The sequence below is a fragment of the Podarcis bocagei genome (assembly GCF_964188305.1).
Source record: "Podarcis bocagei genome assembly, chromosome: 1".
NCBI classification, from domain to species: domain Eukaryota; kingdom Metazoa; phylum Chordata; class Lepidosauria; order Squamata; family Lacertidae; genus Podarcis; species Podarcis bocagei.
The window spans coordinates 20543264-20558658 of NC_138125.1; the positions used below are offsets into that span (position 1 = coordinate 20543264).

The window sequence follows — 15395 nt, forward strand, 5'->3', positions numbered from 1 at the left end:
TCTTAATGACTGTTACATAATGCAAAAAAAGCATTCAATTAAAAAAGGAACATTTTTGTAGATTTCAATGCTGGGAGCAGTGATTAACTTAATATGGTGACTGAAAACTTAAGTGATATTCTGCATTTCAGTAATATTGTGGTATGCAGAAACAGCAAATTACTAATATATACATTTTTGCTTGACCCCCTCTTAGAGCAAATATATGTTTGTAACAATGGAATATACCCTCTAATAGGTCAGATCACTAGTCCATCTAGCCCCAAACTGTCTGTTCTAACAGTCCACAGCTCCCAAAGATCTCAAGCAGAGATCTTACCCATCACCTGTTCCCTGATATCTTTGGTTGAGGACACCAGGAATAGAACCTAGGACTATATGCATGCAAAGCATGGGCTCTGTTACTGAGCTATGGTCCCTCCAATATGTACAAGAGATACTTTTTTTATAATAGAATCATAGAGTTGGAAGGGACCCCAAGGATCATCTAGTTCAACCCCCTGAAATGCAGGAATATGCAACTGTCCCATAGGGGGATCAAACCTGCAACCTTGGCGTCATCAGCACCATATTGGCACCAACTGAGCTATATTGAATCAGTTCCTTTGGCAACAAAGGCTCAGACACTAAAGAGCACAGATCATTTACCACTAATGGCAGTGAATGAGCTTACGCACACCAAAGCCTAGTAGTTCATGTTACGCACACCAAAGCCTAGTGTTCATGTTAGTTCAGCCATGTCCTGCTGAGACCTGAAGCAAGTTGAATGTTATGGTAGGCTTTCCCTTGCCAAGAAACCCGTCTCAACCTTGTTTTCTTCTCTCCAAAGTACAAACTTTGCCCATGTCATATACCACATTATTTTGTCCACATGAAGTTGACTTAAGCAACTCAATCTTGATCCAGGGTAAACTCAAATGTACACAAGTACTTCACAAATCTACATCTGGGGTCATACGTCCCCATCTCTAAAAGACATTTATGTTTTCAAGCTGTCTATTCTACGTAGTCAGAGGCATTCATTTATTAACACAATTTGTCTCCATTATGGTTACACACTAAAGCAAGCTACAAAGTACTGATATTCTGTATAAATAAAATGTTTATATCAGCATCCTCTTAAAACCACACATACATCACCAGCATGAACTACGCATTAATGCTTTTCAATACATTTAGTAGTCAGGGGCATGATGTATAGACTATTTTTACAAACATAAACTTAATCGATTCATAGTGTCTATAACTCTATAAATAACAGGCAGCCCGATACAGGCAAATTCACGGCACTAGGTTACTGCTACCAGGCAATAATACTTGCAACTATGCTGAATGGAAACTTAACAATTTGGCTTAAATAAATAAATAAATAAATAAAATAAACAGGCTTCCCTCTTCCTTTCAAAATCGGCAATAGTCTCAAGATAGGTAAATAGCAAGCAGGGTTTAAGCAAATAAGACCAAATCCTATTTGCTTCAAGGGGTGCCACCTCCCCCGCCCTCCAACTTTCCAGGCATGCCACATCCACTCCTTCTCAAGGGGTGGAGAGACTGTGGAAGAGGGAACTGAGAGGCAGCAGAAAGGAAGTGGCTGCACAAAGCTTGCACTCTGTCCTCTGTGACACGTTCATTTTTTATGGGGAAACGGGCTGTATCAGAAACAACACATGACTCTCTTTCCTACCGTTGCTGGTCTGGCTGGTGTATGGAGTCAGAATGCCCCAATATAGCAGGGGGCTCTGAAACAAGTGCCAACTTCAAGTGCCCAGTCATCTCCCAGCCACCTCTATATCAACAGCCTTGTTTTGTGAACCACCCTGAGACCTCCAAGTATAGGGCAGTATATAAATTCAATTAATAACAATAACCACGTCAGGCAATAAGATGATGAGTGGTACAGTTGGACAGCAGCCGGGGACCGGACAGGGAAAAAAACGATCTGGCCCTCCACTGTGTAAAATGGCTTGTAGCCAGAATGCATTGCCAAATAAGGAATTATAGCTAAGCACCTCTAATACCATAAGGACATATACCAAAAGTTATAAGCCTGTACTCCAGCTCCAATCTGTCACAGCATTAGTAACTGTCCATTTCTTATGCGATTGATAAATATTTCAGGGAATCTTAAAGCAGAAAAACAATCCCAGCAGATGAATGCAGTAGTGTAATTTGAGACTATAACCGTGCAGTTATAGGAATGTAGGTCAGTATGTGTTCAGTTATTTCAGCAACAGGACAATGTTTGCATTTTTTAAATGTATTATGTATTTATTTATTTCCATTTATGAATGTTCATATGAAGTGGTTTAGCAATGCATAAGGAATGCTAATGGCAGAACAGAATAAAAAGATTTTAAAGTAAGGCTTCAACTTATCTAAACTTATTTCAACGTACTTGTAATTCATTGGACATTGGGTGCCTAAGGATTTTCTCTCCACAAAATTCCACCTACCTACTGAAAGAGTCTTTCTAGTTTTCCTAGGATGTTCTGTGCATGCATCTGAAAATGGACTACTTCAAATATATACTTACCACTTTTATAACATAGGGTGCATCACTGGTGACTGATTTTGAAGAATTAACATCAGCTGTTAAAATATGAAGAGTTTCTTATCAACATGGTGAAAGAACCATTTGCTTAATATACAGTTAGTAGTAACAAGTAAGTATGTTTAACACTTAAAGTTAAGTGTTCAACTTGTTTCATAACCAGTGGTTTGACGCTGGCTTGTTTTGTAACTGACCAGATTTTGTGACAAATCACAGTTCCTGGTTTTCACACAATGACAAGGCAGGATTAGAGGAAACTGAAAATAAATGCTGATGAAGTTCTCCTCCTGGCAGAAGGAGATGGCAGCACACAAGACTGATGTTTTGTTCAGGCTCATTGCAGCTCCTGGACACAGCACCAAACCATGGTTTAGTGTGGCATGCGGACACGGCCTGAGTGCATTATATACTAATACTGGTGAAATCCTTCTCCCATTAACACTGAAGGAGGAAAGAATAGGCGACTTCGATTAGACTCATTCCAGCTCATACACATTGCGCTAAACCATAGTGATAAACATGTGCTTGTTACACTTAACATTTTAATTTTCCGTGCACATGTTAAATTGTACCATGAAGTGCCTCTCCGGGAATTGCTTGTCACTTCCAGCAGGCACTTAGCTTCTGCAAGTGACGAAGATAGTGACATTAGCCTGTCTAACTCTTGCAAGCCAGAAAGGGACCATGCCCTCTGCATTCCAATTATTGCTAGTCCAAACAGAGCAAGATCAGTACAGACAGCACAGTAACGGTACCACTGAAGAGCCACAATTGCATCAATTGCTTAAACTAGAAACTACACTGTCTTTGAGGTACTTCTTGTTGCAGGTCTTGTCTCAATACTCTGATCACCGTAGAAGCGAGTTACCATCAAATGGGCTCTTATTACACAGAAAGGCTACTTTTTATATTAAGACTCTGCTCATTTATATTTCAGCTCATAAAGGAATCCTGCAGCTGAGATACTTAGCAGAAGTTTAGAAAAAGCAAAATATACAGTGGTACCTCGGGTTACAGACGCTTCAGGTTACAGACACTTCGGGTTACAGACTCCGCTAACCCAGAAATAGTACCTCGGGTTAGAACTTTGCTTCAGGATGAGAACAGAAATTGCGCGGCAGCGGCGGCAGCAGCTGGAGGCCCCAGTAGCTAAAGTGGTGCTTCAGGTTAAGAACAGTTTCAGGTTAAGAACAGACCTCCGGAACGAATTAAGTTCTTAACCCGAGGTACCACTGTATATGCAGGGATTAGAAAGTAAGAGCCTCTGGCTTCAACCTGGCAGGAAACAAGTCTTGAGACAGAAACCCCTCCCTCTTCTTTACACTATGGCCATCCATTTCTGTTCCTAAACCAGATTACATATTTATACACACACACACACACACACACACACACACACACACACACAGAAGAAAACTCATTAGGCAGTGATGGGTAGGTTTTACATCATAAGAAATCTGAGACACAAACTCCAGGTATTACTCTGGAAATCTCTAGCTGAAATGCATTATTCATTTTTACAAGCCATGCCCAGCCAACAGCCAACTGTGTCCAAACTTCCACATAACAAAGGACATAAGAACTGCCTAGCTTAATCAGACTAGGGTCTGTCAAGTCCAGCATCCTCTTTCCAAGCAGCAGCCAGCCAGGTGTGTCTGGGAAGCTTCCAAGCAGGGCATGGAAGGTGATGAATAAAACCCGGATCAGCAGCAGAAACTTAGTAAGCTAAGCAAATGAATAATCTAAACAATGCAGAATGCTAAGTGTGTCTTTGGGCTCATCAGGTGATTATTTTGAAGGAAAGGAGGGAAATCAAGCTGCCATTCTCTAGCCAAATTGTGCCCATGGTAAATTGATTTCACTGTTCCCATGTTTTCGGATTATATATTCCCCACACCACCACCCCTGGCCTAAAGAAAGGAATGCAGTGCTCCAACTTTAACAGGCTTCTTTCTCAGTCTTACCAAGATAGAGGCAGCCAAAACCACCTTTGCCTATAACCGGACCAAGCTTCCAATCTTTCTTTGTTAGGTCAGTAAAAACTTCTCCTGGAGGAAATTCTTCTGCAAGTTTCCGTTTTGCAGGGCCTCTTTTCCCAGCTGCTTTCTTAGGCATATTCTAAACTAAAACAAACAAAAAACAAAAATCAACACACCTGTTAAGAGGTAGGTTATTCCACACTGTCACTTGCTTTTAGTTATTTAATATACCAGTTCTCTTTCTTCGACATATGCTGCCTCCAACAAAACCCAAGTACTAAAATAAGAATCAAACAAATTCTCACTCCAGAATGAAGATACTTGAAGTGCTGTTTTCTCCCCCTTTTGGGACAAAATTGCCTTCTCCTAATTGAATCTTAAAACCATATTTCCACATGAACAACAATAAGAATTCTTTAGTTTGTAAATGGTATATGTATCAGCGACCAAGCTCTCAAACACTCATTATGACCATACAGGTTATTTTAAAACACTTTTACCCTGCTCTTGAGCTGAAAAGACTTCCAGATCCATTTAAAAAAGCACACACACACACGACAATCCCTGCCCCCAGGCTTACAACATAAAAGCCTCAATACGAAAGGAAAAGGGGACGAGAAAGTGGAAAAAAGCAAACTCAGGTATTGTTATCATTTTAAATTACAGTTCTTATAATGAAGAGCTGGGATGGAAATTGCTCAGGTACCCTGATGGAATGGGAGATAATGGAGAGCCAAAGGCAGCTGATCTCTCAGTACAGCCAGTTGAAGATCCATACTTCCTTTCTTCTTCTCTGCTTCAACTTGATGGCTACTGCTAGGTGACAGCTGAGAGACAGCCAAAGGCAGCTGGTCTTAAAAAGGGGTTTGGAGAAATTAATGGAAAATAAGGCTATCAATGGCTACTAGTCATGCTGGCTATGTTCTGTGTCTACTGCTAGAGGCAGTATGCCTCTAAATGCCAGTTTCTGGGAATGGCAAATGGGGAGAGGGTTGTTGCACTCAAATCCAGTTTGCAGGTTTCCTGGAGGCATCTATCTCTTGCGCTGCTGTGAGAACAGGATGCTGGACTAGATGGGCTTTTGGCCTGAATTTAATCAGCAGTTCTCAATCCTTCATAAAGACTGAGTACAGCTGAACAACCAGTTTCCACACTTCTATGTGAGCAAAGCTCTTTATGCTTCCCTGTTATAGACATTAATTGTCTTGTGCTCTAAAATGTGTCTTAATTATCTATCCTAACCATAACTATGACCTCACTATCCAGTACTATAGATGGAAATGGCAACAGAGCAATGGGAGATGTTGATCCGGGGGGAGGAGAGGGCTGTGTGGATGGCCAAACAACAGTTAAAATTTTATCCAGAGTTTCTGCACCTCATCCTCATGAGTGCAGGGAGAAATAACCTGCAAGTCACAGTGGCAGCCAGGCAAGCCTCGATGGCAAGCCTACTTTACATGTGGCAACATATTATATTACCTTGTTTCACAAACATGGGCAGAAGGAGCAAGGTAACCTGGCTGGACCAGGCACCTTGCTTGTAATAAATAAATGTTCTTGTGCAACTTATTCTCAATTGGAAGGGAAGCGCTACACAGTTATAAATGCTTACTTGCAATGCACATGAAGGGAGACTCAACTATGAAAACTAAAAGCAAGACTCTTTCTAGGAATCCTACTGTTATGCTAACTGCACAGGCTCCATTTCCTGGCCGAGAATGCCCACATCCATCTGCTTATGATGGCACTGTGCCTATTTGCAAGGTGGCCAAACTATTACTAGGGCATTGATGCCAAGCAATGAGTCTGAATGGGCAGAACACAAATTTCACAGTATTCATTCACTTTCTGCTCTTTGTGAAGATATCAAATCTTGCACAACCCTACTTATGACCACCCCTACAGGTCAAATTTAACTCACTGCAAACATCCTTTAACCTGCCCCCAGACTCGGGAAAAGGTACTTCTATCCATTGGGATTTAAGATACAACAGAGGCAATTTTGTGCAGGCATCCATGCACATGTTTCCATCCAATTTTGCTACTGAAAAGTCAGGTTAGATATCTAAATAAATATGTATATGCATGAATGACTTGGGGATGTTAGTATGAGCAGCAGACTGTCAGATAACACAAACAGCAGCAACTAGTTTTATTTTTCAAATGGCTTAACTACCATGTGAATTAGAAATACAGGAAGCAGCCTTAAGCTGGGTCAGGCTTTTTGTCCATCACGCCGAGCAAAGACTATTCCCATTGGAAGCAGCTCTCCAGGGCCTCAGGTCTTTACCATCAGCTGCTTTCTAAGTAAAAATGCCCAGGGATTGAACCAGGCACCTTCTGCATGCAATGGATGTGCTTTGCCACTGAACTACAACACCTCAGAAATGTGCGCTGGATGAAAAGTATCGCTGATACAATCAGCTATTGGCTATTATATTTGACAAGACTTCACAAACAGGGTTGTCCTCTTTTTGCCCCTTGAAAATAAACTGTTCTGTTCATTAGCAAACTATCACCCCTTGCTTTTAGAAATGTGCAAATATATACACACACACACACACACACAGTGGCGTAGCGTGGGTTGTCAGCACTCGGGGCAAGGCAAGTAATTTGCGCCCCCTAACACGTGGGTTTTAGTAGGGGCAGAGAGCTGCGAGTGCGAGCGCGCCTCCCCCCCCCCAGATGTTGCGCCCAGTGCGACTGGCCGCCCCTGCACCCCCACACTACGCCACTTTGTATACACACACACACAGTGGTACCTCGGGTTACATACGCTTCAGGTTACAGACTCCGCTAACCCAAAAATAGTACCTCGGGTTAAGAACTTTGCTTTAGGATGAGAACAGAAATCATGCTCTGGCAGCAGGAAGCCCCATTAGCTAAAGTGGTACCTCAGGTTAAGAACAGTTTCAGGTTAAGAACGGACCTCCGTAACGAATTAAGTTCTTAACCCAAGGTACCACTGTGTGTGTGTGTGTGTGTGTGTGTGTGTGTGTGTGTGTGTAGTGGTCTGCAAGGTGCAAAAGTTTAGGAAAATGAGCTACAGCAGTTCTCTTTGTGCATTCTGGCATACCTAGTTTTTATCCCCACTTTTGTACACTGCCCAGGCATCTTCTGATGAAAGGTGATTAACAAATGAATAAATAACATGGAGAAGGGAGGCAGTGGAACTGTGCTGGTGGTCCTGACAACCTACAATACCAACACTAGAATAGGCTCATTATGAAAGCATAAGAACCACAACTCTAATTATTTTATTTGTTTATAAAAATATCCTTGTCTTTCCATAAAATGCTCCCGGCAGTTTACAATGACAAAATCAAAACAAAGCTAATGTTAAATAGAAACATAAAAGAAAAAGCAGTAACCGCAGTCATAAATAAATTAAATAGACCACTTTAAATCATTACAGTTTCTTCTGAGAAACTACATTTTGGCCACAGAACAAAAGTTCAGCATTATGAAAAGGGCCCATCATTTGTTCCCATCCACCATACTCCATATGGTGAAAGAAAGATCGCTAGGAGAGCCTCAGTTATCAAAGTTCAAGGACACTTGGGGTAAGATCTCATAGTGAGAAAAAAATCAAAGAGAAGGGAGTCCAAGATGGATGGGAGTTTCTTAAAGCACCCCCTTGGTAGGTGTAGGTCACAAGGCTTCTGACTTGCTTTCCAGCCGACCCGACACTTGCATGGAGTTTGCATTCTGAAAGCAGCCTTGCGTCTTAATCTTATTTAAGTGAAGGGGTCAGGGAAAAGAGTCAAGTTAAGTAGTCCTCGTGATTTTGTGAGAAGAGTCTGAAGATGCGTGAGCTACAGAGGAACTAGGTCTGTAACTTTGTGAACTAAAATAGATTCTCCTCTAGTGAAAAAACAAATTCTGAAAACAGAAAAAGTATGCAAACTAATTTATGATATATTCTACCCTGAAAGTGGAGGGAAGGAATGGCATAGAAACTGGATTTTAAGAAGGCTGATTTCAAAAAGCTTGAGAAACTACTGGGTGAAATCCCATGGTCAGAAATACCCAAAGAGAAAGGAGTCCAAGATGGATGGGAGTTTCTTAAAGGTGAAATACTAAGGTAGACAATTCCAACAAAAAAGAAAAGTGGGAGGCACCTAAATAAACCAGTGTGACTGCATAAGGAGCTTACAGATGAACTGAGATGTAAGGCGGGAAGGTATAAGAAATAGAAAGGAGAAATCACAAAGTAAAAGTATATACAAGTAGCCAAGAGTTGCAAGGAGGTCAGGTGGGCCAAAGCTCAGAATGAACTCAGGCTTGCAAGAGAGGTTTAAAATAATAATAAATCTTTCTTTGGCTATGTTTGAAGCAAGAAGAACAAGCAAATAGTATGGGCAAGTATTATAGTTGAAATAATGTTCAGGTGGCGCACTTGGAACACCTCTCACTAGGCAACAGTCATTTTTGCTCCATTATATTCCTCAACAGTGTTGCAATGATCTAACTTAGACATAACTAAGGCATGAATGACTGTTCAGTGTCATTGCATCTGCCATTAATTTTTCTCCCCCCTCCCTCCCAGCACACTTCGTTTCTTTGCAGCCATTTCCTATTATATGTTTCCATCCCTGCTGAACAGAACTAAAATGAACATGCCTCTAATTTATTTTGAACACAAAGTTTCTGCTGTGTGGGAACACAGAATGATTCAACAGCTGATGTCCTTCCTCATTTGGTAGTGCTCTAATCCACCACAAACTGCTGTTTATTTCAGCAAGGTTGCTTCCTTTTAGTGATCAGGCAGTACCACTAAGTTTGTAAGTACTGCATAGATGAAATTTTCTAAGAAAACCCAAGGAACAGGGGACATACCACACCCACGTCCAACCTCAAAAATAAAGAAATTAGATTCTCCTCTTATATTAAATGAGGGGGCACTGTTTATCAAATAGGAGAAAGGGAAAAAATGAGTATGGATACTTTAGTAATTTACAAATGGCTGGAACCAAAAAAGTATGAGTACTTTGCCCAGGCAGCAAGGCTTCCTGCCTCTTTCCTGCTTAAGACATGTGTACCCAGAAGCTCTTATAAAGTGCCAAAGACAACAGGCAATGGATGTGACATGAAGGCTGGGAACATCAACCCTGCTGTGTTGCAATCCCTTGCATACTACCACAGAGCCTGGAGACAGGCAGGCAGGTCGTGCATCCAGCAGTGACCAGAGGAGGAATGACCACTGGAAGGAGCACAGAGAAGAAACGCCATAGCACATCTGCAGCAGCACAATCGGATGCCTTCATCTGCCCTAGCTGCAACAAAACACGTCTCTCCCGCATCAGTCTCTACAGCCATAGCCAGAGCTGCAACCTTCCAACCGTTTGACTTCACCCCCAAAGGAGCACTCCTCCAATGACAGATGGATGCCAACCAGAGTTGAAACTGATAATTTCCAAAGCAATTAACGTCTCATTATTTATTAAAATTATATACCGCCCTTCATCATAAGATCTCAGGGTGGTACACAGAATAAAATTCTTCTCAGGCCTTTAGTACACCTTTTTTGTGAGTTACCAGAAGATGACATGTAATGTCAGGTTCTGTGGGTTTATATGCCATAAACCCCATAATAATATATGAGAAATCCTTATTTAGAACTCATTAACAAAACTCCCATTAAGCTATTTCACCTCCTCTTTATTAAAAACAGGTAAATGGAAGTACAAAACAAAGTCCACACACATTTTTACATGGGACAAATTGCTTTTGAGATTCTCTTAGGCATTTTATCTGAATGTGCAAAAGCAAAATAATAATAACGCAGAAATACAAAAGAAATGCATGCAGAAGGTCCTAGGTTCAAGTCCTGACATTTCCAGTTTCAAAGAATATCAGGCAGCAGAAAAAGAGCCCTGCCAGTCAGAGTAGACAGTCCTCTGGGCTAGAGATGAATCAGTGGTGTGACAGAACTAATCATTCAGAGCACTAGAACTACCAAGTGAAACCTATACAGGATATTGACTTCTAAAAATATCTTCCACCTGGTTATAGTAAGACACTTTATTATATGAATGCATATAAATAATACATAATTTAATTCCACTTTTCCACAGCTACGGCATACTGGGTTGACCTTTTCACATTCAAGTATCTACAACTCCTAAAATCTCCTTCCTTGTCAGTCACTCATCAGTGCAGATCCTGTAAGCATATATTCTCAAATTGTTTATATTTAACTTAATTTATTCAGTTACATGACAACGTTGTTGCTATTCTAGCCTCACAGCAAGTCTGCAAGATAGGTTACCAGGAAGATAGCAATTTATTAGAAGAGCCCTCTGTACTTCATGGATAGAAATGTGAACCTGGATTTCCAAGACCCAAGAATATAGGATATACAATTTTTTAAAATGGCTTGCAAGATAAGAGGCACAATATAAATCAATTATGGCATAATAAGCTGTTGTGGACCACAGTTAGCTTCATCAGATCCAACACTAGCCCACAAAATACTGCCCTGTAATAAACATGAACCTTTAAGATGCCAAACATTGCTTGTGTGGCAAAAGCCGAACATAGATCCCACTCTGGAATAGATTAAGCTACAATCCTAAACAGTCTCACTAGAGAGTAAGACCTTTTGAACACTACAGAAAGTCCTTGTGAGAGCATTGTACTGTCCATCATGATGGCTAAATGGAACATCGAAGTTCAGGGGCAGTGTACCTTCCAAATAGCTGATACCAAGGTCAAACAATGGGACAAATTACAAGATGACATCTCACTGCCCACTGTGAAAAGCAGAGTGCCAAAGTGTGTGCATCTTTTTGGACAGATTCAGCATGGCTCTCTTGCAGTTCTGTTGATACATGACAGCTCTAAAAACTCTGCCACTACGATGCCTTTACTTTGCATTAAAACTTGTTGACCTGGAGTATCCTGAGCTCTGTGTGTGTGAAAATAAACCAGGAATACAACCCGCCACATTTACACCAAAGTGAATTCCCTTTGGAACGGGCTTCAATACAAAGCGAGATAATGAAAAAGCCTCCAGCAGGCGAAGGTTGTGAGATAAAGTGTGCAAGAGCACACAACCCCTTTCCCCCATCTCCAAAGCCAGCACAGTGCAGTGGCTGGTGCAGTTTTGGCTGATTGTCACCTGCAGCCTTCAAGATGTGTCGGATTGCCACTCCCATCAGCTCAATGCCATGGTCAGCGGTGATGGGAACTGTAGTCCATAAACATCTGGAAGGCCAGAGGCTCCCCAAACCCTGGTGAACATCCCCATTTGTGGTGCAGCCCTAACCACGTCTATTTAATTGCAAAGTTGCTTTGGGTTTCCCTGGGCAAGACAAAATGACAAGAAATGTAATAGATAATAAGAAATCTTACTGAATTCCACGGGGCTTATACCCAGGCCAAGTGGGGTTAGGGTTGCACCCAGCCACACACTGAACGGCCTTGGGCCCTGTTTAGGGAAGTTTTTAATGTTTGATGTTTTATTGTATTTTTATTATTTTGTTGGAAGCCGCCCTAGAGTGGCTGGGGAAACCCAGCCAGATGGGCGGGGTATAAATAATAAATTATTATTATTATTATTATTACTCCCTGCCTCTCTCCTGAACATGCCTCCCTCCCAATGGTTCGCGTGAGAACAAAATGGGCGGCAGAGAGACACAGCCACCTAAGCTGCCTCCAGCACCTCCAAGGATAGTGAGCGCAGCTATAATGATTTTAAGGAATATCAATAATGGGGAGGAGGGCAAGGAGTGGAATGAGATACAGAAGCACTTTCTTCTCCCCGTTTGTATCTGATAAAAGTGACTCTAGCCCTCTCTCTATTAATAATTAGTAATAATAATGTGCCACAAAACTCCATACTTTCTTCTGCAAACACCCCTCGGGAAATCCTCACAGAAAAGTCCCCTCCCGAGTGGCTCCGCCTACCCCGCAACCTGCCAGCCCACGTGTAGAACCGGGATGGGCACATCAAGGGTCATCTAGTCGAACCCCGCCTCACTTCGCCTCAGCAGCGTTGCCCTCCGAACCCTACCCTGGAGGCTGCTGTTATTATTATTATCGTCATCGTTATTTACACCGTGCAGCTGGGAATGCTGAGGGGGGGCGAAGAGAGGAGCGAGCAGCCTGGGCCCGCGGCGGCCTAAGCTCGCCTCGCCCCCCTCACAGGCGCCTTCCTCCCCTCAGGCTGCAGCAACGGCCTTTCCTTACTTTTGTTTTTACTTCTGTAATATACCTCCCTGCTTCCCTCCTCTGCTCGCTCGCTTCCTTCCGCCCGCTCTGAAATTCCCGCCGCGAGTCTCTCGCTCTCTCCGCTTCCCTGTCAAAGTCCAGCGCTCGGCTTCCTCTCTTTCCCGCCCCCGCGCGACGCGGCACCTCATTGGTTAATTAATCCACGCGCCCTCCCGTCCGAAAGTGACGAGGCTTCTTTTTTTGTAACGTTTGCCCCACCTCGGCCGCCGTCGCAAGGCAAACGGCCTCCTTTCTCTCTCCCCCCAACGCCACCCGCGTGCTGCGATGCATTCTGGGAAGTGTAGTTTTATTTCCCGCGTAGGAATGGCGTAGGAACGGTCGTTTCTCGCTTCTTCCCACCCCGCCCACTCCTCCTCTCGCGCATGCGCGTTTGAAGAGGGGAGCCGGTGCTAAGTTTGAATGTACAGTACTGTACATGCACTGGTAGCTGTCATGTACAGTATGTTGAATTGTGGCTGTTGTTTTAATGATTTCCCCTGCGCCTCGTTTATGTCATAGTGGGTCTTTCCCCCCCCCCGTAAGCTGCCTTGAGTCCCCTCAGAAGAAAAGGTGGGGTATTATTATTATTATTATTATTATTATTATTATTATTATTATTAATACTTAATAGGCCAGTACCCCAGTTCTGGGTGACCTGTTATGCAAATCATGGGATGGGTTGAGAAAGGGCTAGTTTAGGATTAGCTGCCGTTTGCATTTTTTCAAAATAAAAAAAATTGCAATAGTAGGTTGAGAGCTTCATGCAAAATAAGTAGAATGCATATTCATGGATGAGCTTGTTCATATTTTCTAGGTAGGCAGAACTGCGCGCAAACTCATTTCAGTCAGTGCAAAATGGGAGAAAGTGCATCAGTGGTCAGCGAACATCTGTTAGAAAAGCAAATCTGTTAGAAAAGAACAAAAACTTATAGCGCAACCATAAGGAAAATACTACTGCAGCATTTGGGACTTTGGTTTAGAGAAAAGGTGAGTAACATGGTAGAAGTTTTTTAAAATTATGCAGGACATGGAGAAAGCGGATAGAGGAGAAATGTTGTCCCTCTCTCTTTCATTATTTTAATGTTGTATTTTAATTTTGTTTTTAAGTTGTATTCATTCAACTTATTTTTATTATTGCTTGTTAGCCGCCCTGAGCCCGGCCTTGGCTGGGGAGGGCGGGGTATAAATAAAAAATATTATTATTATTATTACACTTGAACTCGTGGATATCCTATGAAGCTGAACTTTGAAGATTCAGGATGGAAAAAAGAAAAGACTGCTTCACACAGCACACAGTTAAACTATGAATCTCACTCCCCCACTTAGATGGCTTTAAAAGAGGATTTGGTACAAATTCATAGAGGAGAGGGTGGTCAAGGTCTACTAGCCATGATGCCTATTCTCAATGCTTCTGAATACTAGTTGCCAGTGGCGTAGCGTGGGGGGTGCAGGGGGGGCCGGCCGCACCGGGCGCAACATCTGGGGGGGGGGCGCTCGCACTCGCAGCTCTCTGCCCCTAGGGCAGAGGGGGCGCAAATTACTTGCCTTGCCCCGGGTGCTGACAACCCACGCTACGCCACTGCTAGTTGCTGGAACCACAGAGTGCTTTTGTGCTTAGGTTCTGCTTGCTAGTTTCCCTCATGCATCTGGTTGGCCACTGTGAGAAGAGGATGCTGGACTAAATGGGCCACTGGCCTGATCCAGCAAACTCTCCTTCCATTCTTAAGTTCAATGTTAAGCGTATATAACAAAATAGCATTGCGGCACTTTAAAGTCTATCAAATTTATTCTGGCATATCTTTTCCAGAGGTCAAGCTCACTTTGTCAGATACATGAAGTGTTGGTGCTGACCTTTAAAGCCCTAAAGGGCCTTGGTCCAGTAATCCGAAGAAGCATCTCCAACCCCCATCGTTCTACCCAGATACTGAGGTCCAGCACCGAGGGCCTTCTGGCGGTTCCCTCGCTGCGAGAAGCCAAGTTAGAGGGAACCAGGCAGAGGGCCTTCTCGGTAGTGGCACCCGCCCTGTGGAACGCCCTCCCATCAGATGTCAAAGAGAACAACAACTACCAGACTTTTAGAAGACATCTGAAGGCAGCCCTGTTTAGGGAAGATTTTAATATCTAAGGACTATTGTATTTTAATATTTTGTTGGAAGCCGCCCAGAGTGGCTGGGGAAGCCCAGCCAGATGGGTGGGGTATAAATAATAAATTATTATTATATGAAATGAAATATTAGTTGGCAGGTATATGAAGCAGAAAATTATGAGATGCAAAAATTACAGCCAGTGATCACTGGGGTTTATATATAAGAGGCACACCTTAACAGTAGCAGACTGCTGATCATTTACTGATCATTGCGGACACCATTGTATAATTAACAGCTTATATTTTGGGAATGATTCCTGTTCTTATGTAGCTGTGTTGTTTCATACTTTCTTGATGTCCCATGATCATATTATAAAGTAGTTGTGTTCTATGTTGCAGTTCAAGGACTGCTAGGAGTTGCTTCTTTTTGTTTTCAATGTATTTCTTATCGATAAAAAAAATTCAGTGTGGCGCGAGAAAATTTTTATTCTGAAAGTGCATATCCTCTGCTGTTTCTCTGATGAAGATAGGGACATCCTACCATACGCTCCAACATTTCTCCATT

General features: G+C 42.5%; 1 protein-coding gene across 5 annotated transcripts in view; it reads right to left on the reverse strand.

Annotated features, from left to right (window-relative positions):
- VRK1 (VRK serine/threonine kinase 1) overlaps nucleotides 1-12926 on the reverse strand; it is a 39715-nt gene extending 26789 nt beyond the window's left edge. Inside the window, exons 1-3 of one of the 5 annotated variants that reach the window (XM_081171552.1) lie at nucleotides 12749-12926; nucleotides 4516-4669; nucleotides 2534-2589 (exon numbers count right to left, since the gene is read on the reverse strand). In XM_081171552.1, coding sequence (XP_081027678.1) covers nucleotides 2534-2589; nucleotides 4516-4666 — 207 coding nt within the window. In that variant the 5' untranslated portion in view covers nucleotides 4667-4669; nucleotides 12749-12926. Of the gene's footprint in view, nucleotides 1-2533; nucleotides 2590-4515; nucleotides 4675-12723 lie in introns of all 5 variants that reach the window. The other 4 variants (XM_081171551.1, XM_081171550.1, XM_081171549.1 and 1 more) reach the window with 4 other exon arrangements.
- Nucleotides 12927-15395: the final 2469 nt, after the last annotated feature.